General features: G+C 37.0%; 1 protein-coding gene across 23 annotated transcripts in view; it reads right to left on the bottom strand.

The window, feature by feature from the left end:
• Positions 1 to 26,736, bottom strand: part of LOC127189541 (cytochrome P450 2C50-like) — a 231,917-nt gene that overhangs the window by 20,686 nt on the left and 184,495 nt on the right. For 8 of the 23 annotated variants that reach the window (XM_051146433.1, XM_051146432.1, XM_051146436.1 and 5 more), the window contains one exon: positions 1,594 to 1,781. The exons of 4 other annotated variants lie outside the window; for them this stretch is intronic. In XM_051146433.1, coding sequence (XP_051002390.1) covers positions 1,594 to 1,781 — 188 coding nt within the window. Of the gene's footprint in view, positions 1 to 1,593; positions 1,782 to 2,991; positions 3,134 to 5,827; positions 6,047 to 7,301; positions 7,479 to 8,550; positions 8,712 to 8,974; positions 9,125 to 9,297; positions 9,461 to 10,591; positions 10,806 to 26,736 lie in introns of those variants that run through there. 11 more of the 23 variants (XM_051146441.1, XM_051146438.1, XM_051146437.1 and 8 more) reach the window with 6 other exon arrangements.

Raw genomic sequence — 26,736 nt, 5'->3', positions numbered from 1 at the left:
AGTTAATAAAAGGGACCTCATGAGGCTGAGAAGCTTCTGTAAGGCAGGAGACACTGTCAAGAGAACAAAGCAACAGCCTACAGACTGGGAAAAGATCTTCACCAACCCTTCATCTGACAAAGGTCTAATATCCAAAATATATAAAGAACTCAAGAAATTAAACACCACCAAACCAAATAACCCAATTGAGAAATGGGGCTTGGAACTAAACAGAGAATTCTCAACAGAGGAATATCAAATGGCTGAGAAACACTTAAAGAAATGCTCAGCCTCCTTAGTCGCCAGAGAAATGCAAATCAAAATAACTCTGAGATTCCATCTTACACCCATCAGAATGGCTAAGATCAAAAGTTATCTTTCTTTAATGTCAGTTTTGTTTCAGTATCAAGATCCTCACTTACCAAGTTTGAGGAAGAACAATAACGGGCCCAAATCTCACAAAACAAAGTAGATGGTTCAAACACAATGTAAGTCAGAGCAAATTCAAATCGAATCATGTGCTTACAGTACCTTTCTAGTGACAAAAGATTAGCCAGTACATTTATTATGACCATAGGTTCAGAGACAAGATTTGGACTGAATTTTAGTAAACTGTTTAGAGTCTAAAGTTCATGTCAAAGTAAGAGATTGCAACACATTTTCTTATTCTGATAACAACAAAGTACTCATAAAAGCTTCAAACTTGAACTCAAGCTTGAACTTACAAGTTATACTCCCTGGTGATCAGAAATGTGTGCCCATTAGATTAGTTGAGCCTATTCATTCAATTATTCAGATAGTATAACATTTATATTGACATCATCTGTTTTCTGGGAGGGCTTCATGAATGAATATCTGTTAGTTTCTATACTTCCTTCTATTCTTTGAACCTATTTTCCTACAGGCCTAATTAACTCTTATCGTCCTTGGATTTTGATGAGTGTAGAAATTAAAATAATCTGTTCTGTGCTAGCTCTAACTTATCAACTGGTACAATCATAACATAAGCAGACATGATGACAAGAATATGAAGGCATACATAGAAATATTAAATCAGAAAACACCATGGAATGCCACATGAATGTACAGATAAATCATTAGAAACAACTAATAAAAAATTTCAAGGGTAATTAAAGCAAGAACAACAAAATTCTTTTGAAAAACCATACAGGAACAATGCAGAGGCATTAGAAAAATTATAACAACAGAGCATTAATTGCTCTGGGAAAGTCCAAGGATATGTTCCAAGTTATACCGTTGAGTAGAAAATACTGCACAGGAAATAAAAAGCACAAGCAAGTAAATGGCATACATGTATGATAAATTGAAGAATTTAAGTTATAAGCTCTTTCCATTTAATTGGTAAATTTCAAACAATGCTTATATTTTTAAAGGAATCACTGGGGAAACTGACAGAGAGTTGTAAAATAAGATTTACTCATATATTTGGGAGGCAGAGCAAATGTGGAAGCGCCACCACTATGTGTCTGACTGCTGTAGATCTACCATTCCAATCATGAATTAGTATAAGTGGAGTGCGACTCATGTACTAGAACTACACTGTGAACCTGGGGCCACCAAGAACACAGAGACACAGCAAAGAGACAAGTTTACCTTGGGGATGAGGTAGTTCCTGAATTTAACATCACAGGTCACTGCATGGGGCAGGCTGTTGGGGACGAAGTCAATGAATCTCTGAACCTCATGAATCATGGCATCCGTGTAGGGCATTTGGCTCCTGTCCTGCATGCAGGGGCTGCGGTGTCTGCCAACCACACGGTCAATCTCTTCCTGGACTTTAGCTAGTTTGTTACAGTAAGAAATGTTGGAAAAGGAGCCAAGTGACATGTTATTGATAGCAATGAAGGTCTATCCAGTGCATAATGATGGTGTCCCAAAGTGTTATTAAATAATAGAAAAATTTAAAAGACCACTAGTGAACACACACGCACACACACACACACAGAGTGATTGTATTCATACCATTTTCTTACTAAATAGTTGTACTTGTGTGTAAAAGTGTGCCTATGTGTGGTGCATGTACATATTTGTACATGTGCATTTGCATACATTTAATCAGGTATATAGAGGTGCAGGGTGACAATCTCGGATGTTGTTATTCAGGAGTCATTCCCCATGTATTTTCTCAGGGTCAGAGAGACTGGAATGAAGTTATTAGGCTAGAACCTCTACCCAGTGCACAGCTCAGTTCTGTTTCCATCTCTTCAGTGCTGAGATAAGAAGTGTGTGCCACCATGTAAGGCAATTTTACATGTGTTCTGGGAAATGTGACATATTTGTTGCACTAATGCAAGTCTATCCAGGGCATGAACTGTGCCTCAGAGCATATATGTCATAATTAAGAGTGAATTTAGATATACAGAACTGCAATGACACAGGTTTATGACATCATCCTTTAAAATTGTCATTATTACTCACGAGCATATATTTACTATTAGAACCATGATAGTAAACAAAGATATCAAAGTACATATTTTAAACAATATATGTATAGTTATTAGTCATCATAGTTATTGGTGAAAGAGATCTGAAATTAGTCAAATTTGTCAAAATACCATATTTTCAAATTATGTGTGTGCATGTCTAGTTTGAAATGTTACTGCAGCTATCTTTTCACTATGTAAATCACCCATTTCGAGCATCGTTTTTATGCTCCAAAATTCTCAATCTGGGCAAGAAAGCAGTATGTAAGCACCTTCTAATATATGCTAGTTTTGCCTACGATCTAATATATGCTAGTTTTGCCTATGATCTAATATATACTAGGTTTGCCTACGATCAATTTCCTACCAGGGAATCCAAACACTGGACCAGCTTTGATGACTTTTTCTAAAGGTGTGGTCTGTTTATTTTTCTCAGTCATCCTCTTCATTACATCCAGAGGAACAGAGGCTACATACTGAGATGCTGAATAACAACACGCAGGACTCTTGCAGTATCTTTTCTGCATCTTATTGGAACACCATGGTTCATTACCTGTGTTCTCCTCACCTGTGACATGTGGGTGCTTCAGCAGGAGCAGGAGAGCATATCTCATTGTTGTGCTTGTTGTCTCTGTCCCAGCACCAAACAAATCATTCACTGTTGCTGCCAGGTGTTCATGTGTATTGTTCAACAGTTGATTGTGATTTTCCTAAGAATGTTTGATACAATAATATATGTATATTATTGGAGCACTGAAATACAAGAAATTTACAGTAGTGGACAATTTTATTTTATGGATAACACAAAACAGTTCGGGCCCTGAGTCAATAACTGACCACAGCACGCACTTTGGGCCAAAAGCCCCTAGCTGAGCTTGGTGCGCAGTCCCAGCCCAAAAATTCTGGCTGGACCCTGTGTGCATTTTGGGCCCAGAATCCCTAGCTGAGCTCAGCAGAGGGTTCAGGCCCTGAGAATCTAGCTGAGTTCGGCCTGTGGTTCAAGCCTAGTGTTCTTGGCTGGACTTGGCAGGGGACACAGAAGGCTGTGGATACCTTGGCCTGACCCAACGCACATTCAGAGACCCAGAACTATTGCAGGACCCACAGCACAGGGGAGCTGAGGATCACTGGCTGTGAGAGTTCAAAACAACAGGGCTAACCTCCTAACATCCACACCAGTGAAGCATTAGAGGTTCCAGCATAGGGAGATTGTGAGAACGCAAGTGAATCTATCATCAGACTCCCTCCATCCAACTCTGGAAGCTACCCAACAAAACCAAGGATGGCAAGATGTCTAAAGGACAGCGTAAAAGCATACACAAAAAACCCCAAAACAACATGGCGTCTCCAGTTTCCAGCTATCCCAAAGAAAACAACCCAGAGAACTCAAATACAACGGAAATACAAGAAAATAACTCCAAATCCTTTGTAATGAGGATGATAATGGAGGAAACAAATAAAATTCGTAATCAAATGCAGGAAGACGCAGCCAAACAGGTGAGAGACATAAAAGAAGCACATAGAGTGGAACTGGAAAAAATTGCAGGAAAATGTAAACAACCAGATGAAAGAAATAAATAAAACGGTTCAATCTCTGAAGACCTATAAAGAGGCAATGGAAGAAACTCAGGAATATACAACTAATCAGATGAAAGAAATAAAAAAAAAATCAGTTCAAGATCTGAAAATGAAAATGGAGTCAATGATAAACACACAGACAGAAGAAAAACGAGAACGTGAGACATCAGAGAAGAAGGTGAGCAACACAGAGGTGAGCTTTTCTAACAGGATCCAACAGAAATTAGTGAAGTAAAGTGAAATCAAAGAAATAATTATAATTATAGCAGTAGGAAAAAACTTAAGATTGCAAAATCAAGAACATGAAAGATGTACACACTTAACACCATTTCCAATACTAAAAAAAATTGTCTAAGTAGCAGATGAAAAATTAACTCATGCACAAGTAGTGGAAATTGGAGTAGTTTTAAAATGGAGATAACACTTCTCAAAGTAATCTAATGAATCATTTCTGTCTATACTAAAGTTCAAGTGGGAAAGAAAATCCACAGATTCAAATAAAACTGTGAAGAAAAATATGAACAGTTAAATGTGGAAACCTCCTACAGTCTACAACATTGAAAGCATCATGGTGTTGGTGCACAGATCATCATCAAGACTTAAAGGATCTTTTATGTCGTGTCATGTACAGACTCATATACTGGCAAAACTGCCTTACACATAAAATAAAAACTAAAAAAAGTAATCCTTTAGGTATTAAATTGTATACTATCTGTAGCAATTGTGAGCTGTGCTTCACAAAGCTAAATATGAAATTACCATCTGAATCAGAATCTCCAGTCCTGGAGGTAAGCACACGTAAAACAAAAAACACACCATCAAGACACATGTGTACAGATGTTCCTACACAAATAGCTCAGAAAAGATGGCGGTAGAAATAACACAAAGATACATGAATGATGAAGAACTGAATCGTGGTTCTCATCCTTGTGCATGAAGTTTGCTGTAACAGAAGGAGGAAGTATGGGAACAAACTAAACTCAGAGGAACATCTAAGAGTTTATGCAAGGGCAAGAAGACAGAAAGTAAAGGCTGGTGTAGTAAGGGCAGGCTTAGACGTCAGTATACTCTGTCAGAGAGACAAAGGAAAGTCTAGAAAGACAGAAATCACTCAGCAGCTACTAATAATGGGCAGTTTGGGGAGTCATTGTTAGTGGCTGTGATATGTTTTGTAGAGTGAAATAGCATTTGAAACTGGATAGCTTTAGGAGTAGTATTTGCAAATGTACTTAATACCTCCACAGTGGTAAAAAATATATTGATTGTCTCCATATGCTAATTTTATCTGTTTTTAAAAATGACACAATTTCCTTCAGTCATTGAGTAATTAAGTTCAATTACTTTTTATATAAATCTCCACTGGTCTCCTTGTAGAAACTGATGACTTATATTAGAATTCAAATGGAAACGGGAAGGACCCAGAATGGTCAAACAGTCTGGAAAAAGCAAGACTTGAAGTTGAAGAACTGATATTTTCAATATTTCTAAAGTGTGTCAGGTATGAACACCTTGGATCACTGGGCAACAAGCAAAGGAGACAAATAGAGATAAAGGGAGTAGAGCTGATTCCCTCCAATAAGCATGAATGTTTATCATCAATTACTTATTCTTAAATGAGTGTGAGACAGAAACTGTATGAATCTTTGTTTTTTCTAAATTACACATTGCCAACATTTAACACTGACAGCAAACCCAAATAGCACCTATCTCCTACCCCCTCTGGGGAGATTTCATTGGAAGCGATACTCAGATTTTCACTTGTTCTTCTACACACCCTTTCAATGGTAGACCTCTCCATGAACGACTCAGTTCCTTTGAATCCCCTGTAGAGTTTATCAGTACAAGTATGTCAAGATTATATTTATTCTGTATTAAATGTACATTAGTGTACATTAAAATCTATGCAAGTGATCTACAACAGGGTGACAGTGACACCTATGTTCATGTTCAGACAGGACAATTCTTTCCAGAAGATGGAAAGTTCTCCCATGCTTATGGATCAGTAGGATGAACATAGTAAAAATGGTCATCTGCCCAAAAGCAATCTACAGATTCAATGCAATTCCCATCAAAATGTCAACACAGCCTTTTACAGACCTTGAAAGAACATTTCTCAACTTCATTTGTAAAAACAAAACCAAAAAAAAAAAAAAAAAAAAAAAAAAAAAAAAAAAAAAAAAAAACCCTGACTAATAAAGAGAATCCTATGCAATAAAAGATCTTCTGGAAGGATCTACATCTGTGATCTCAAGATGTGCTATAAAAGAAAACAGTAATAAAAATGTCATAGTATTGGCTTAGGAACAGACAAGTGGATCAACGCAATCAAAATGACGTCCCAGAAATAAACTCACACCATACAAGAGAAATAAGATATCATGCTCAACAAATGCTGCTGGCCTAAAGGATGTCTACTTGTAGAAAAATGCAAATAGACCTTTATTTATCAAGCTGCACAGAAGTAAAGTCCAAATACACGAAAGACCTCAGCATAAAAACAGACACACTAAACTGTTAGAAGAATAAGTGGGGAAGAGCCTTGAGCTCATAGGCACAGGAGACAACTCCACAAGGAGACTGATGGAGCCAACTAATCTGGGTGGAGGAGGAGGGTGCTGCAGGGACTGATGCACCAACCAAAGACCAAGTATAGTGAACACCCAGATCCCCTCCTTAGATGTAGTACATGGCAGCACAGTCTCTGTGTGGGTTCCATAATATGGGAATTAGCGACTATTTCTGACACAGACTCTGGTGTCCACATGTTGATGACTTCCCCATGGCAGGGAAGCCTTGGCTTGAAACACAGAGGAAGAAGATATAGGCATTCCAGATGAGACTTGAAAGGCTGAGGTCAGATATTAAGAAAGGAGTGCTCCTCTATCTGAGAACTAGGGGATGGAGTGAGAGAGTTTGAGTGACCCAGGGTGGGACCAGTAAGTGACAAGGGATGGGCCCTGATTTGGAATAGAAAGTCAACAACAAAAAATATAGGACAATTTACAATGTAAGACTAATTGGAATCTGTTTCACCTTATCTACATTTTGTGTTGCCTTTATAGTCACTAGATTGTTTTCACACTTACTTTTGTTTGCAATTTAAACACCAGGGCTAATGTGCTCATTATAAATTTTGGTTTCACTCTTCTAGGCATACTCAAACAAAATAATAAGTAATAAATTGTTTTTCAAATGATGTTTGCATGATTTTAAACATTATTGGCAAATTAGTAAGTGTTCAGTGAACTATAAAGACCTTGATAAATTCAGTTATTATATAAAGTTATATTAACTCGTTACCTGTCTTCCTTTAATTAGGAAATAGTCAATAAAGTCTCGAGGATTTGTGACATCCAGTGATTCTTCATGTTCTTTTATTTTCTCCAAAAGGTAACTTCTTATATAAATGTAATTCTTAAAAAATATGTTATGACTTCCTGGACAAAAATTAAGCAGAACGGGGAATGTATTGCAAACCTACAAGGAAATGCAAAAATTTACTAAATTGTAATGAATTAATTAAAATATATTTATAACATATCACCTGACTGCTTTCACTAGTAGATCAAGCTATGTATGAAATTTATCTTAAGGTGATGGTAACTGTATATTCTAATAGAGATGATTCATGGAGAAATTTCTGCCCAAATGATCAAAGATAATAGCAAAATTTCCACACTCACATTTCTTTTTAGTATAAAGTAAATTCATGTCAGTTCTTTGATAGCTCAAATAAACTCTGTTCTACACGGCTGAAATAGCATGTTATGTAAATTGCTTACACACGCTTTTTAAAAGGACAGTAGAAGTTAGGATGATAGGGTGATCTGATTTACAGAAGAAATTTATTCCCTGATTATTTATTCCCCTTAAGCAGATTTCTACATAAAAATAGTATATGACTTAAAATAAATTGCATACCAATACCTTGGGAGTTTCTCATGCATTCATTCTTTATGCAGTGTGTATGAAAGGCTAGTTCAGCCTAAGACAATTCTGGGAAGATGTTTATGATCCACACAAAATGAGATCATTCACCTTGTCACTTCTTCCTGTTACCCTGTCACCTAGGATTCTATCTGATGCACCAAACCACTGAAACAACTGAATATTTGCTGGGAGTGTTTATTGACTTATATATTCTTTCTCCTTTAAGAGAATAGTCTAAGATATTTCTTCCTGAAAATATGTTGAGGATGTGTATAATTGTTAAAATGAGGCCAATAAATTTGAATACTAGAAGGTTGTTCTATTTTTTTCTGCCCATATTTCTAGAAGTAAATACATTGCTTTATCAAAAGAGCCCTGTTGACATTAATGGTGAGAGCAATAGAAAGAAAGCTATCTGGTTAAAGCCATCCTGGCATTTTTCCCTTCATGGTTTGATTTGAAGAGGAAAATGTTTAGTGCTTCCTCCAAATATTTTTCCATCACATGTTAGTCAGGACTGTGAGGTCTGGTCACCTCACTGCTTGGTCCCTGTTGCATTTGATCTGTGAGAAAGAAAGAACACAAGTGTGTTTTCAGAAAGAATGGATTGTGAATTCACCTGCACCCAGGGTGAGCTCAGAATATAGATGTTCTCATTCAGTCTTTGCATCAAATTAAGGAAATCCTCATCTTTATAGTCAAAACGATTCTGGAATATAATGGAGCAGATGACATTGCAGGGAGCACAGCTCAAGATGAAGGTGGGATCACAGGGTGAGCCTGAGGAATTGGAAACAATTGTAAAATACTATCAAAGTATCCATAGCATGCACTTTGCCCTTGTTAACATGGTAAGTTACTTTAGCTGTTTTTAACTACATTTGTGGTAAGTGGACTGCATGGATTGGAAGTGCATTGCAGCCTTAACATGAGACCTGTACATCTCATGAAGAAAAATGCTTTGAAGAGGATAGGAACAACATGACGCATAAATCTACACCTAGATTCAAGAAGTAAAAGTCAGATTCTCAAGCTGCACTCACCATTGGTTTTCCTCAGTTCCTCTACCAGGCACTGTGCTTCCTCTTGAACACGCTCCTCAATGCTTCTTTTCCCCATGCCCAAATTCCGCAGGGTCATTAGTGAAAGGCGCCTCGTGTCTTTCCATATATTCCCATTGCTAAATACAATGCCTGAAATTAAGGGAACAGACAAGAGAGTGTATTCCATAGATAGCATAAGGATATAACTAGTGGCACCCATAAAGTCTCAAAGGGTGCCTATAGAGCAAGTCCAGCATCTGCAATTCACCCACCTGCCTACTACAGATACTGCCCAGCACACATATAAGCACATGCACACTTACCCATGCCATTAACAACCTTTTCAACCACAGGAAATCTTCCTCTTCCAGAAAACTCCTCCCCATGATCAATCAGAGCTTCCTTCACAGCCTCATAACCATGCAGCACTACAGTGGGCTGCCCTCCCAGATACAGAGTGAACACAGGGCCATAGGCCTTTGATAACTAGAAACAGAAAGAAAATGTAAATTTTAGAAAGAAGGTGACCTTATTCTTCATAATTTCAAACATTTTTAAACTCATAATGTTTTTGTGTTATGCTATTTTATCAAGAATATCTCAATTTGAAGTTGTTATACATTAAAATTTGAGAATAATTACTTGTGGATATCCTATAGTATGGCAGGAATTCACAAAGAGGATTGACACATAGATCATAATAAAATTTAATACCACACTAAGATATTTAGGAGCTCTTTGTTCTAATCTAATAAAGAAATGGCAGGAAGAGAATCCTATGTTCATTCTAGGGCTGTATTGCAAACAAGTAAAGACTCCAAAATTATCATCTGTTTATGTACTATTGGATGCTTGAGCATTGCTTTCATGCACATTTTATACTGAAATAGACATCAACAGTCATATGACTGATGCAGAATAAGATATGAGACTCCTCCTGTGAAAACTACAGAACCTCACGATGAAGAAAAGAAATATAAAATATTCATTTACCACAAATTAATGCATCCGTGTTTTTGTCAATTGTTACAAAACTACAGAGAGCGCACATCATAGAAGCTGCACCCCAGAATGCATCACTTGTGGAGAATACATCACCACGAAGTGATCTTGGATCAAGGGACATGTTTTGTAAGTGACAAGGTTGGGAATCGACCACATATGGATTTACACAGTGTTTATTGCCTTCCTTTCCAGTGTGTGTTCATGCCCATAGGTGTTACTTCATACTAGGCACAAGTTAGTTCTTCAGAGTTGAGCATCAAATAACAAGGCATGTCCAAAATCCTGAAACTTTGAATGGAATATTCCTCACTCTATCTTCAGCCAAAAATTAAAACTGTTATGAAATAAGGAGTTGAAGAAGCATAACTTTAAAATTCTCTGGTTATATTTATAAAATGCAGTGACCTAGTTGTCCTTCTGCCTGAAACCAAATCATTACTAATTTACTGACCAGGACTAGAGGCAAAAGGCATAAAAGACATACAATGTTACAGTTTTTTACTTTATGAACTTTTATAAACAGTATTTTCTCCAGTGATAGAATTTTGTTGAAAGCACTGTGACTAATATCTCCATTTGCAAAAGTACTAGAGAAGCCTAAACTATACTTACCTTGGTGAAGGATTGGTAAATATCCTTCACATCTATCTGGAGGATGTTGCCAATAATTGGGAGAGGAGTGGGTCCAGGAGGGAGCTTCCTTCTCTCAGAGCTCTGTTTCCAGAGTGAGAGGAGAAGCAGACAGGAGAGAGTGAGGACCAAGACCACGAGTGGATCCATGGAGACCCTTCTTCCTGACACAGCGGTGAACAGGCATCACAGAGCTTTTATAATGCAGCCACAGAGTCAACATGTTGTACTTTAGGACATCATTGACCAATCAACTTCACAATCTTTAATTCTCTGCCAAGTAGACTTTGTTCCAATGATAAGACCAATAGGTGCCTAGGTCTTTTTTTCTTTTTCTCTTTCTTTTTTTTTTTGTAAAGACTTTCTGGTCTGTTTTGTCATGAAATTTGTGTGCTTTATCTGTTTTTGAGTACTTCATTTCCAGAGTTAGTTATTCACAAATTCTCTCTTTGGGATCTTAATATACAGAGGATCCTCTTTCTCCTCGTATTTTCACTTTGGTGTTGTGAACTGTGTTGGCCAGCACTAAACTTCTTTCAGCTTTGGTCCTACTTAGGCATTTCATATTCTTGATTATTTTTTGAAATTTACTTTACATCCCCATCACAACTTTCTCACTATCCTTTACTCCCGGTCCCTCAATCTCCAATCCAATCTGCCCATGTATCCCTCACTTTCTTCTCTGAGATGAGGAGTCCTTCCATATCTAGTCACCAGCTTTGCAGGCCACATCAGAGTAGGACTAGGCACATCTTATCTTACTGAGGGTAGAATAGGCAGCATAGCTAGGGAAAAGGAATCCAAAGGTAGATAACAGAGTCAGAGAGCACCCTTTCTCCTGCTGTTAGTGGCCCCAGGTTAAGAACAAGCTACATCTCTTTAATATATGTTTAGTACCTAGCAGAGAATGCTCATTGGTTGGTGTTTAAGTCTCTTGGGGGCCCAGGTTAGTTGATTTCATAGGTTTTCTTGTGGTGACATCTCTGTATCCTTCAATCCATCCCCCGTAACTTCTATAAGATTTTTCCAAGCTCTGCGGAATGTTTGTCTGTGGGTTCTGTATCTCTTCTCATTAGTTAGTGGGCAAAACCTCTCAGAGGACAGTTATGCTAGGCTCCTGACTACAAATGTAGAAGAATATCGTTAATTATGTTGAGGTTGGTTTGCTAGGGTAATTTATTTGTTGGTGTTCAAATTCTTGAATTCTTTAAATATTTTGGATATTAGCTCCTGTTGGATGTAGCATTGGTGAAGATCATTTCTAAATTTGTACACTTCCTTTTTTCCTCCTAACGTTCTCCTTTACCTTACCAAAGCATTTCAGTTTCCTGAATTAATTGTTGATTTTAGGGCTTGAGCTGTTGTTCTGGTCAGGAAATTGTCTCTTGTTACTATGTTTTCAAGGCTATTCCCCACTTTCTTTCCTATCAGATTTAGTGTATATGCTTCTATGTCGATGTCTTTGACCCAGTTGTACTTGAGTTTTCTGCAGGATGATGAATATGGACTTATTTGCAGTCTTCTGCGGGCAGATAGCCAGTTAGACTAGCACTTTATTTTTTCTATTGTGTATTGACATTGAGAGATGTTGATAACCAATGATTATTAATTCACATCATTTTCATGGTGGTTGTGTTAGTGTGTGTGTGTGTGTGTGTGTGTGTGTGTATGTTTCTATTCTTTAATTTTGCTGATATAGAGATATTTATTTTCTGTGTTTTCTTGAGTGTAGTTAACCTTCTTAGGTTGGAATTTTTCTTTTCGTATTTTCTTTAGAGTTAAAATTATAAATAGATATTGTCAAAATTAAGTTTTGTCTTAAAATATCTTGTTTTCCCATCTACTGTGATTGAAAAAAATTTTTTTGGGTATAGTAGTCTGGGCTGACATTTGTGGTTGCTTAGAGTCTATAAAACCTGGTGAAGTTTTATAGCTTTACAGTCTCTGCTGAGAAGTTTGATACAATTCTGGTAGGTCGGCCTTTATATGTTACTTGGCCCTTTTCCAATACAGCTTGTATTATTCTTTCTTTGTTCTATACATTTAGCATTTTGGTTATTATATGGTAGGATGTTTTTCTTTTCTGGTGCAATCTAATTGGTGTTCTGTAAGCTTCTTGTATGTTTATTGGCATCTCTTTCTTTTGCTGGGGAAAATTTCCATGATTTTTTTTTTTTTTTTTGAAAATATTTTCTTGGCCTTGGAGCTAGGAATCTTCACCTTCTTCTATTAGTATTAATATTAGGTTAGGACTTTACATAGTAATCCTGCATACTCTATGCAGATTTTTCTGGATCTTTGTGTCAGGAACTTTTTATATTTAACATTTTTTGAACTGATGTATAGAATTCCTCAATCTAGTCTTCTATGTCTGGGATTCTCTCTTCCATTGCATGTATTCTGCTGCTGATGCTTACTTCTGTTGTTTCTGTTCTCCCCCCTTGGTTTTCTATATCCAGAATTCCTTCAGTTTGTGCATCCGTTATTGCTTTCAGGTTTCGAACAGCTTTATTCATTTCATTTACCTATTTGATTGTGTTTCCTGTATTTCTTTATGCGATTTAGTAATTTCCTCTTTAAAGATCTATTATCTTTATAATATTGTATTTAAAGTCATCTTCTTGTGCTTTGGTTGTGGTAGGCTATCCAGGGATTATTTTCAGTAGAATGGTTGAGTTCTGGAGGTGGTATATTGGCCAATATCTTGACGGCTGTGTTCTTATGCTGACTTTTAGCTGTTTGCTTGTCCCTGGATGTTCCTCATACAGCAGTCCTCCAAAGGCAGCCATGGACTAGGCAATGGAGCTCAGAGGACAGTGTGAAGTTCAGAGTCATTGAGCAGCTGGTCATGCATGAGGGGACTTAATGGGCAGAGGGTTGTGGGTGAGGGGTGTAAAATGTATGTTCCTATGAAACAGACATGATGTAGGCAGGCAGAACTATACTTCTTCTTTATGGGTTGCCTATAAGACATTTTGCATAAATTTTATTGAGTGATGGGGGAACAAATATTCTGATAAAAATGAGCAATAGAGGAGATGTTTACAGACAGGTGTAGAAGGACCTATGAAATTTCAAGGCCAGCCTTGACTACAAAAAGATTCCAAGACAGCCAAGACTACACAGAGAAGCCCTATCACAAAAAATAAGAGAGAAAGAGATTTTACAATGTTAATTTATCTCAATAATACTTTATTCTTCAAAAAATATTTTACTTCTTGATAATATAGTGTAATTATGTCATTTCCATTACTTTTTCTTATCCAGCCATCCTATGTGTAGAATTCATTTTCTTTCTAATCTATGATCTCTTTTCTTTCTCATGATTGCCATACGCATGTTTGTATGCACATACTGATTCTTAATGATACAAATACTTGAGCTAACTTTTAAATGAATGAACAATTCCCCAAAAGTCTCTATTCCTTGGTCAGTATTCATGTAGGACTTTATATTTATGATTTTTTTTTGTGTCGTATAATAAATAGCAACTAAACAAATTGTAGGTCAGTCACTGTGTAGTTAATGACGGCCTCTAGCTCAATGCCTTTCTTCTTTATCTCATTGTTATAAATGTATACCTACGACATACAACGTCATTGTAATTTTAGCTGTGCACTTAAAGTTGTTCTGGCAAAATAAGCATTTGTACATACATCCTCCATAATGAACCCTTACAACTTTATACTTTGTCCTTGGAGCAATGTAACTAAGTTAAAGGCTAACTTATATTTGTCACACACTTTTAAATAAGATATTATATGTTGTTGTTAACTAGCGAAAGCTGCATGGCTTTTACTATGGTGAACCCAATCGTGAAAGATACAGATGACTGTATTTTTTTTAAAAAGGGAAACAGTGTAACATAAGGACTGCCAGTGTCTATGAGCTTTTAGTTGGAAGAACTCAGAATTCAATTGATTATCTCATGGTTGCAGGTACCTTCTTTGGCTCTACCAAGGCCTCTCAAACTATTAGGATTCTCCGTGTCTTATCACATCAGAAATGAGCTTGGCCCAGCATAACTGAGCAGAAGGCAATATCTGAAAGCTTTTGAAGAAGTGTATCTTCAAGACTTTGAAACATCCCAAGAGACATTTCTGTGGTTCCTTTGTAAGAATCAGAAACAGCTGGTACACAGCAATGAAGGGTTGTAGCTGCAAAGCATTTCCTATTGCCATAGAGCACGAGTGCTGTGGATGTTAAAATAGAGGCAGTAATTAAAACTCTCCCAAGTTAAAAAAAAAAAAAAAAAAAAAAAAAAAAAAAAAAAAAAAAGGCCAAAGGCCGGGGTATTTAAAAATCTTTGGAGGTTCTTTGCCTCTTAATGTTATGTCAAAGCTCCTCTTCCTCCTCCTTTAATTTTATCTTTTAAAATTTTTGTCTCTTTCATTATACACTGCAGGTCTTTGGCATATATATTATGTATTTGGATTTTGTGTTTTAATGGTATTCCTTTGTATGGAAACCAGTGTGTCTCTGTGTCTATATCATTTATCATGTATTTTATTTGGCTTTTTTTGTTTCATCTTTTTCCCATTTCTTTCATTTTTAAATGATTTTCCCTTATGTGCCTGTTGTTTGCCAATGATAGGCAGAAAAGGGTTCATCTGGATAGGAGGTGACACTGGAAAGAACTGAGGGGAGGAGAGAGGGGAAACCATAATCAGGGTATAGTGCATGAAAAACACTATTTTTCAAGGAAATAAAAAATTAAAAACTATTACTATAAAAGGACCAAGGTATGCAAAATGGAATATCTTGAGACAGTTATCAAAAGAACACGATTACGAGAAGAATGACATTTGTTATTTGATGGGTGATGCCACTGCCCGATCAAAGGATTACTCTGAAAAAAATGTCACTGTGTTTATTCTGATTGGCTAATCAGTTTCTCATAAACTTGTTCAGCATGAGGACTGTGTTCTTGATATTTTCATACATCACATTGTAATCATTATTACTAAAGTACTTCTGTCAAGTTTTAATTGCTTAACTCTTTTACATCTGCTCATTTCTATTCTGCAGAAAATGTATTCCCATTTACAGATTGGAAACTGGGCTTTGTAGACTCATGATCTTAACAAATCCAGGGAATGAAGTTGGTACAGAAGGACTTGAGCCTGCACCACCCGAGCCTCACCTCTCTCTGCACAGAAACATTCCATTAAGATTCATTCACCAAAATTACAGACTTAGCCCTATGGCTCAATATCTACTTTAATTAGTACCTAAAAACAAACAAACAAGGGCATAGACAATAATTTTGTCACTGGTTTTATTTCATAGAGTTCAGAAAAGTTTGTTTTTGTAATTCATTGAACTTTAGTGACCCAAACTCTTGGCTCTCTCCACTAACCTCAACACAGTAAGCAGTAACTTGTTTCTGACTCACATTGTTGCATAATTCTACACATTCATACACTTTATTTTGGATAAATCAGTCTCACATGTTTTTTTTAACAGCAGCATAATTTTATAGCTGGATAAATAGTAGTTCCTTTTGTTTATCCATTTTTGGTGATTTTTACATTTCTAGAGTCTAAAAACTAAACTCCCTAGTGAGTGAGGTTCTTTGAAAATGTATTTTGGTTAATTCTGTGAGTTTCATACATCACATTTTTATTTCACCTACCTCTGCCCTAACTTCTCACAAATTGACCTTTTAGTCCATACCCACCAACTCTGTGTACTAGTTTAGTTCTCCCAGCCATACAGTTTATTTTTTTTCCAAAATTTCTGTTTCTTTTCCATGTTCCCTCTCTGCCACATAAACTGAGGTTGCTTATCAACTCATCGACTACCTTCTTAGTATTATGAAAATTTCTCGTATAATTCATTTTAAGGTTTTTCTTATTTATTTATTTATTTATTTTTATTCACTTTATGTCATGATCTTAGCCCCCTCTGTCCTCTCATCCCAGTCCCACTCTCACTCCCTCTTCCCTCACTTTACTGTGCTTCTTCTCCTACCTTGATCCCTCTCTTCAACCTCTTCCAATCTCAATTATATATCCCCCTTTGAGTAAGATTTATACATGCTCACTTGGGTCCTTGCAATTTTTTAAATTGGTGAATTGTAGTATTTTTACCCCATACTAAATTGCTAAGATCCTCTTCAGAGTACACATCATGTGTGTCTTTGTGTTATGGATTGCCTCAGTAACGATGATCTTTCCTTGTTCCATTCATCTTCAGATGTCATGATTTCCATATTTTTAATAGCTGAAGAGTATTCCATTGTACAAATGTGCCATGTTTCTTTTAATCCATTCTTTGGTTGAGAGATATCTTGGTTATGTCCAGATTTTGGCTTTTACAAATAAAACTGTTATGAACATAATTGAGCAAGTGTCCTTGCACAACCACTTTGGAAATCAATCTTGCACTTTCTCCAAAAATTTGGAATAGCACTATCAGAAGGTCGAGCTGTATCACACGTGGACATATACCCAAAAGATGGTCTCCCATACAAGGACATATGTTTTTTTTTTTTAACCCGTCAGTCCAGTAAATACTCTTGGGTATGTGGTGTGTCACATAACATGGGACATACATTTAAAGAAAACCAAGTCTCTTATTATTGGCAGTTTTCAGTTACAAGGAGCTTCTCAGATAGCAGTGAGACAGGGCAATTGTCCCCTGCAACACACACTTGCTGGAATTTCATCTGGCTTTAACTTGCACATGTCTTGTGTTTGCTGTCACAACTGTTTGAGTTCATAAATGCTGTTTCGCATTTTTTTCTGAAAAAAAAAATACACTGTATCCTTGAAGTCCTCCACTACATTTGGCTCTTATAATATATTTGGCCCCAGTTACTGCAGTGATTCCTGAGTCTTGGAAGGTCAGGATGTCAACAAATTCTGACTCAGGACTGAACACACTACAATCCCTTAGTTTTACCCACCTGAATAGTTGTGGGTCCCTGTGTTAATTGTCACTTAATGATTAAAAAAACCAACAACAACACAAAACAACTGGATTCTTTAGAAGTCAGTAAAGTACTATGTCTTTTTAAAGTGATCATAGTTGACCCTCTCCTGGTATCTATGACCTATCTAGCCAAAGGTTCTTGGCCTTGATAATAGTTTCAGGTATGAGTTCTATCTTATAGAGGGTTGCTTAAATACACCCATAAAGCGATTGGTCACTCACAGGATATTTAGGTTGTTAATGCCTCAGCAGTTTTTCAGTCTAGTTGACACTGTAGACTCCAGAATTCACAGACTGAATATTAACTTCCTTTTTAGTAGCAAGCATAACACATCATATATCTATGAAAGCTCTACTGTAGTGATGATTTTTCTTCATCAAGACACATATAAAAGGAGTTTCAGTGAGTTGGTATATAATGTGCTAACCATGCCACTATTAGATACTTTAGGCTTTCAAGTAAAAAGCCACATTTCAGCAAAAGTTATTTTTATTGAAGGTTTGGCCACTGAGACTCCATAGACCCACAGGAGGAATGTCCTCTACTCTGCCAGTATATTCCATAATAGTGTCTACACAGTGTGCAGATACTCCTGGGTACTGTTTCCAAATGTAAATACTTCAAGTAAGTTTAGGTGGTGCCCAGCCAAATAGATTTTTCTTAACATACTTCCCAATTCATTCTTTTATATGTGTTCATAGAGGAAGTGTGTGTGAGTGTGAGTGTGTGTGTGTGTGTGTGTGTGTGTGTGTGTGTTATCATCATTGTTTTTGCTGGTATGGAGTTATTTTTCCTGTCTTGGGTATAGTTAACCTCAATGATTGGAATTTTCCTTCTTGTATTTTCTGTAGGTCTTGATTTGAGGATAGATATTGCTGAAATTAAGTTTTGTGTTAGGATATCTTTCTGCCATCTATAGTGATTGAAAGTTTTGTTGTGTATAGGAGTTTGGACTGACATCTGTGGTCTCTTAGAGTCTGCCTAACATATGGCCTGGTTTTATAGCTTTACAGTCTCTGTTGAGGAGCTCCTGTCATAGATCATTGTAGTAAAAAGATAGAAATGCAATATTCTCTGATATTTTACAAACTTTGTACTAAATTAAATTATACTATTAGAAAATACCAATAAACCCACTTAATGTCAATTATATATATAATCAGCCATGTCTTTGCTATATCTTAAATACTGTAAGAGGGCATATATGAGAGTATACTTTAAAATATATAGTCGGTAGAAAACAACTTTTGTGCTTGGTTGGAAAATGAAAAATGATGCATGTTTTATTTTGTAACCAAACTTGAATGTATCCTTACTATAATCTTTAAAAAAAAAAATCTCAAGGAGGCAAAAAAATTAAATTTCTACCTTGGGCCAATGCATTTTAACTTGTACAATACATGTTCTCCCTTGTTTTTTTAGTTAGCCATGGCAGGCTGGAATTGCTGGTTAGAATACTGCATGTTATTTAAGCTAAAATTCAAACCATCTACGAAAGACTTCTAGTTGAGGCCTCCATAGGCCGCAAACACATCAAAGGCATTACTGTACTGGAGGGGACTGAGGTTAAGGGGGTTGTCACCTGGGAACATTCCATTGGTACTAGGACTGTGCCCCTTCTTCTATTTTTATCATTCTTAGGTTAGGAATTTTCACAGTATCCCTGGATACTATATCCAGATTGTTTGGATGCTTTCTCTCAGGAATTTTTTAGAATTAACATTTTCTTTGACTTCTTCAATCTTGTCCTCTATGCCTGACATTCTCTCTTCAAGATCCTGTATTCTGTTGGTAATGCTTGCTTCTCTTGTTCCTTTTCTCATTCCAAGATTTTCTATCTCCAGGATTGCCTCAGTTTGTGTTTCCTTTATTGTTTCTATTTCAAATTTTATGTTTTGGACAGCTTTAGTCAATTCATTCACCTGATTGATTGTATTTTCCTTTATTTCATTATGAGATTTAGTAATTTCCTCCTTAAAGATCTATCATATTCATAGTACTGCATTTGAAATCATATTTTTGTGCTTTTGGTGTGGTAGAATATTCAGGGATTATTTCCAGCATAATAGCTGGACTCTGGTGGTGGCATATTGCCTGACACCTTGGTGGCTGTGTTCTTACACTGACTTTAAGCCATCTGCTTGTCCCTGGATGTTCCTGATGCAGCAGTCCTCCAAAAGCCACCAATGAACTAGATAACAGAGCTCAGAAGCCACTGTGCATTTCACTGATCACTGAGCAGCTGGGAATGCATGAGGAAACTTAATGGGCAGAGAGCTGTGGGGGAGGCATTTAAAATGGATATTCCTGTAAAACAGACATGGTGTAGGCAGACAGAACAGTTCTTCTGTCCTTCTTTATGGGCTGACAATAAGATATTGTGCATAAATTTTATTGAGTGATGGGGGACCAAATCGTGCCAATAAATATGAGCATCAGAAAAGACGTTTACAGGCAGAGGTAAGAGGATCTCTGTGCGTTCAAAGCCAGTCTGGTCAACAAAAGGAATCTAGGACAGCAAAGGCTACACATAGAGAAGAGATTACAATGTTAGTTTATCTAAAACACCTTAATATTCAAAAGTATTTCATTATTGATAGATTATAGTATAACTATGTCATTTTCCCTTTTTTCCTTATCCCAAACCTCCCATATTTTTAACTTCTTGATTTTTCTAATCCATGACTTCTTTTCTGTCTCATGACTGTTATGTACATATTTGCATGCACATACAGATTCCTAAAGATCCAAATACTTGAGTTTACTTTTAAATAAGTGAAAAATTCCTCAAAAGTTTTACTCTTGTGTTTGTATTCATGTAGGAATTTGTGTTTTATGGATATTTTGTGTGTCCTATAATAAATGTTTTTAAAATAAAGTGTAGTTCAGTCACTGTGTAGTTCATGATGGCCTCAAACTCAATACTCACTTTATGATTCCACTCTTGGGTAGAAATAGACACCCATATTATCATTTGTATGGTAAGTTGTATATTTAAATTGCTTCTGACAAAGTAAGCATTTTAACATACACTCTCCACAGTGAATGCTTACAACTTTATTACTAATGGTTGGAGCACTGCCACTAAGGCAAAGATATTTTATATTAGTAACACATTTTAAAAAAGAAATTATACGATGTTGTCACCTAGAGAAAGCTGTATGGCATTTATTACTGTGGAACCCAAATGTATAAGATACAGATGACTTTTTCCCCCTGAGGGCAACAATGTAACATAAGAACTGCCATTGTCTAAGAGCTCTTAGTTGGAAGAATTCAGAATTCAATGCGATTATCTTGTGGTTGCAGGTCCTCCTTTGGATCTACCATGGCCTCCCAAAATATTAGCATTCTCCATATTCCAGCACCTCAGAAGTGAGCTTGGCCCAGCTTAACTGAGCAGAAGACAATATCTGAAAGCTTTTGAAGAAGTCTACCTTCTAAACTTTGAAACATCCCCAGTGGCATTCCTTTTTAAGTGTCAGAAACAGTTGGTACACAGTAATGAAGCTTTGTTAGCTGCAGAACACTTTCTGCGGACAAAGAGCATGCATGTAATAGATGTTAAAATACTACCATAAAAGGACCAATGTATGCAGAACTAAATGCATGAAGACAGTTATCAAAGGAACTTAATTACCAGAAGAATAACATTTATTATTTGAAGGGTAATGCCATTGTCCAAGCAAAGGATCCCTCTGTAAGAATGTCATTATGTTTGTTCTGATTGGACTAAGCAGTTCCTCATAAACCTCTTCAGTACGGGAAACTGTGTTCTTGATATTTGTTTACATCACGTGTGCCAGTCACTACTACAGTGGTTCTGTCAATTTTCATTCGTTCAACTTTCTTTTCTGAGGAGAACTTATGCCCATATACAAATTAGAATCTTTGTTTTGTAGATTAATAATCTCAACAAAGCCAGAGAATGAAGTTGGTGCAGAATGACTTGAGCCTGCCTCACTTGAGCCTCACTTCTTTCTTGCACAGATACATTTTGTTAACTTCTCTTACCACACTTACTGACTTTGCCCTATGGTTCAATATCAACCTTAGTCAGTGTCAAACAGAGCAAACAAGGTAGGTATGGCCAACAGTGTGGTCACTGTTTTTATTGCATGGAGTTCAGAGAAGTTTGCTTTTGTAATTTGTAGAACTTTAGTGACCCAGAGTCTTGGGTGTCTCCACTACCTACAACACAGTCAGCAGTAATCTGTGACTCACTCACAGTGCTGCATATTCCCAGAAATCTATGCACTTTATTTTGGATAAATATGTTTCTTCTGTTTCTTTAATAGCCCTATCATTTTACACCCTGATAAATAGTAGTTCCTTCTCAGTTTAGTCTTTCTCTGTGTTCAGAATCTCTCATCATTTACAACAGTTCTGGCCTATGATTGCTGCCACCAGTGGGAGCCCCAATAGGTAACTATCAGTTCTAATCCAGAGAATCATCCTCTTTACTCTCATTACCGAAAATCTTAAGAACACATTAAGATTGTATGTTATGGATGGCTGATGTCATGTTCTTGTTCTGGTACACACTCATGAATACACACACACACACATACAGACACACATAGACACACACAGACACACACAGACACACAGACACACACACACACACACACACAGACACACACACACACACACACACACACACTCACACCACTATCCTAACTGACACAATGAACAAATGACCTAGATTTCATTTGCTGCTTTTTTTTGGGATCTGAATTCTAATGGATAACACTAACAAGTCACAAATCCACATAAAGAAAACAATTATAAAGCTGGACATAGGGAGTGGTTTGTACTATATAAGATAAATTATTAATAACTGAATATTATAAAAAACTTATGATTTTGAATTATAAGAAGAAGACTCAAACCTTTATGAGATAAAGTCAATAACAACGGGGACTGTGGCTTGGAGTGTGTTATTGAATTTAGTGGTGGAGAAATGGACTGCAGTTTGTGGAATTTAAATTAGATGGTCTTTGGTTCAGATGTACACAGCCACTTGGATAGAATACAGACAAAACTGTGAAGATTCTGGAAATAAGAAGACTCTTTAAAATGAAAAAGATCAACTGGGATTTTTACTGTTTTCATGGTTTTCTCTAGGGTACTGAATAAAGGAGTTGAAATACTGAGTGATGAGATCTCGGACATGATTTAGAGGGTTCTGTGGTATGGAGAACTTATGACAAGTTTGTAGCCTATGGCTCATTTCGAGACTCGAAAAAAATTGCAGAGAAAAAAAGGCCTGGGGTCCTAAGTTCTTTGTAAATTCAGCATCTCTATATAGCTTATAAATTAATCTTGCTTAATCCACAGCACAAACCATCATTTTATCAGTAATATCACTCAGTTCCTGGTAATACAAAGGCAATTATTTTTCTGATTTGGAGAAGCTATATATTTATCTCCAGTAAAATTAGAATTCAATAAGAGTTACTTGAAAATTGATAATATGAGAAATCTGGAAACTAAATGTCTAGAGAGATGACCCAGAAAATAATTGTCACATTGTAGGTGTGAAAGGTAAAAGTGTTCTATTCTAAGATTCAGAACTCTATTAAATGATGCCACCGGGACAAGTAGAATTATGCCTATGGTGTAGTCTTTGGATATCACAGTTTTGGAATCTCTTAGAACTGTTATAAGGTGTCATTAGAATAGAGACCATCAACAAGATGGTGATTGGTCAAAGCTGAGGAGGGAAATGTTTGCACAGTTTATACCCAATTTCAGGGAATATAAAATTTTATAGTGATGATGAGATAAGATCCTCAGCAGAGATCAGTGTTGGGGCCAATAGGCCATATGACCAATGTTCAGCCATCTTGTCCAAGTCTGCACCTTTAAGTCTCTGTCTTTCCCAAAGCTTGCCTTTTACCAGAAACTAGCTGACCCTGTTGTGAGTCAGCAGTTAGACTAAAGACAGAGGTGGAGCAACCCTGTTGTGGTTTAGCAGCTAGACTAAAGCTAGATGAAGACTGAGCAAGACGCCCTGTGTGGCAGGACATTATGACCCTGCCTGGAATTCCCTGTGTTTTGAGAAAAGCCTGCAACTGGGTTGCAGCAGCAATATGCTTCCCTGACTTCTGACTTATAAAAGCTGCTGCCTGACTAATAAAGTTTGAGAATTTGATCAATCAGAATTGCTCTCCTTCTTTGTGTCTTGCATTTTCTTTCTTTCTTTTTTTTTTTTTTTGGACTTTAATTTTTTAAAATTATTATTAATTTATTCTTGTTACATCTCAATGTTTATCCCATCCCTTGTATCCTCCCATTCCTCCCCCCACATTTTCCCATTATTCCCCTCCCCTATGATTGTTCCTGAGGGGGATTACATCCCCCTATATATTCTCATAGGGTATCAAGTCTCTTCTTGGCAACCTGCTGTCCTTCCTCTGAGTGCCACCAGGTCTCCCCCTCCAGGGGACATGGTCAAATGTGAGGCACCAGAGTACGTGAGAAAGTCATATCACACTCTCCACTCAACTGTGGAGAATATTGTGACCATTGGCTAGATCTGGGAAGGGGTTTAAAGTTTACCTCCTGTATTGTCCTTGGCTGGTGCCTTAATTTGAGTGGGACCCCTGGGCCCAAATCTGCCTATCATATTGTTCTACGTGTAGATTTCTAGGACCCTCTGTATCCTTTTATTTTGCTATTCTCCCATGCGTCTCTCATTTAGAGTCCCAATAGGATACCTTCCCCTCTGTCCCAGTTTCCTGGTAAGTGAAGGCTTTCATGGGGCATGCCCCTTGGGCTAGTATGCAGATATAAGTGAGTATATACCATTTGATTCTTTCTGCTTCTGGGTTAACTCACTCATTATGATCATTTCTGGTTCAATCCATTTATCCACAAATTTCGGGAACTCCTTGTTTTTAATAGCTGAGTAGTATTCCATAGTGTATATGTACCACAGTTTCTTTATCCACTCTTCTACTGAGGGACACTTAGGCTGTTTCCATGTTCTGGCTATTCTGAATAAGGCTGCTATGAACATGGTTGAGCAAATTTTCTTGTTGTGTGCTGGAGCATCTTCTGGGTATATTCCAAGGAGTGGAATAGCTGGGTCTTGAGGAAGCCCTATTCCCATTTTTCTGAGATAGCACCAGATAGATTTCCAAAGTGGCTGTACTAGTTTGCATTCCCACCAGCAATGAAGGAGGGTTCCTCTCTCCCCACATCCTCCCCAGGATGTGGTGTTGCTTGAGTTTTTGATCTTAGCCATTCTGATGGGTGTAAGATGGAATCTCAGAGTTGTTTTGATTTGCATTTCCCTGATGACTAAGGAGGTTGAGCATTTCTTTAAGTGTTTCTCAGCCATTTGATATTCCTCTGTTGAGAATTCTCTGTTTAGTTCCAAGCCCCATTTCTCAATTGGGTTATTCGGTTTGGTGGTGTTTAATTTCTTGAGTTCTTTATATATTTTGGATATTAGACCTTTGTCAGATGTAGGGTTGGTGAAGATTTTTTCCCAGTCTGTAGGCTGTCGCTTTGTTCTCTTGACAGTGTCTCCTGCCTTACAGAAGCTTCTCAGCCTCATGAGGTCCCATTTATTAATGGTTGACATTAAGGCCTGGGCCGTTGGTGTTCTGTTCAGGAAGTTGTCTCCTGTGCCAATATGTTCCAGGCTCTTCCCCACTTTTTCTTCTAAGTGGCTTAGTGTCTCAGGTTTTATGTTGAGGTCTTTAATCCACTTGGATTTGAGTTTTGTGCAAGGTGACAAATATGGGTCCAGTTTCATTTTTTTACACATAGACCTCCAGTTACACCAGCACCATTTGTTGAAGATGCTATCCTTTTTCCATTGAATGGATTTGGCTTCTTTGTCAAAAATCAAGTGACCATATGTGTGTGGATTCATATCTGGGTCTTCGATTCGATTCCACTGATCAACCAGCCTGTTGCTGTGCCAGTACCATGCTGTTTGAATTACTATTGCTTTATAGTACAGTTTGAGATCAGGTATTGAGATTCCTCCGGAGCACCTTTTATTGTACAAGATTGTTTTAGCTACTCTGGGTTTTTTGTTTTTTCATATGAAGTTCAGAATTGAACTTTCAATGTCTTTAAAAAATTGTGTAGGTATTTTGATAGGGATTGCATTGAATCTGTAGATTGCTTTTGGTAGGATGGCCATTTTTACTAAGTTAATTCTCCTGATCCATGAGCAAGGAAGATCATGCCATCTTCTCAGGCCATCTTCAATCTCTTTCTTCAGAGTTTTGAAAATTTTTTCATACAAGTCCTTCACTTGCTTAGTTAGGGTAACTCCTAGATATTTTATATTGCTTGTGGCTAATATGAAGGGTGTGGTTTTCCTAATTTCTTCCTCTGCAAGCTTGACATTTGTGTATAGGAAGGCTACAGACTTTTTTGAGTTAATTTTGTATCCAGCCAATTTGCTGAAGGTGTTTATCAGCTTTAGGAGTTCTCTGGTGTAATTTTGAGGGTCACTTATGTACACTATCATATCATCTGCAAATAGGGATAATTTGACTTCCTCCTTTCCCATTTGGATACCCTTGATTTCCTTTTGTTGTCGTATTGCTCTGGCTAGAACTTCGAGTACTATACTGAAGAGATATGGAGAGAGTGGGCAGCCTTGCCTTGTTCCCGATTTTAGAGGAATTTCCTTGAGTATCTCACCATTTACTTTGATTTTGGCTATTGGCTTGCTGTATATAGCCTTTATTATGTTGAGGAAAGTGCCTTGTATCCCCGATCTCTCTAAAACTTTAAACATGAATGGGTGTTGAATTTTATCAAATGCTTTCTCTGCATCCAAGGAGATGATCATGTGGTTTTTTATTTTCAGTTTGTTTATATGGTGGATTACATTGATGGATTTCCATATATTAAACCATCCCTGCATGCTTGGAATGAAGCCTACTTGGTCATGATGAATGATATCTTTGATGTGTTCCTGTATCCGTTTTGCAAGTATTTTATTTAGTATTTTTGCATCTATGTTCATAAAAGAAATTGGTCTGAAATTCTCTTTCTTTGTTGAGTCTTTGTGAGGTTTAGGTGTCAATGAGACTATGGCCTCATAGAATGAATTTGGTAATTTTCCATCCATTTCTATCTTTTGGAGTAGCTTGAAGAGTATCAGTATTAGCTCGCCCTTGAAGGTCTGGTGGAATTCTGCACTGAAACCATCTGG

The sequence above is a fragment of the Acomys russatus genome, chromosome 5, assembly GCF_903995435.1.
Source record: "Acomys russatus chromosome 5, mAcoRus1.1, whole genome shotgun sequence".
Classification (NCBI taxonomy): Eukaryota; Metazoa; Chordata; class Mammalia; order Rodentia; family Muridae; genus Acomys; species Acomys russatus.
Note: the sequence above shows the minus strand (reverse complement) of the source record. Positions and strands in the feature narration are given on the sequence as shown.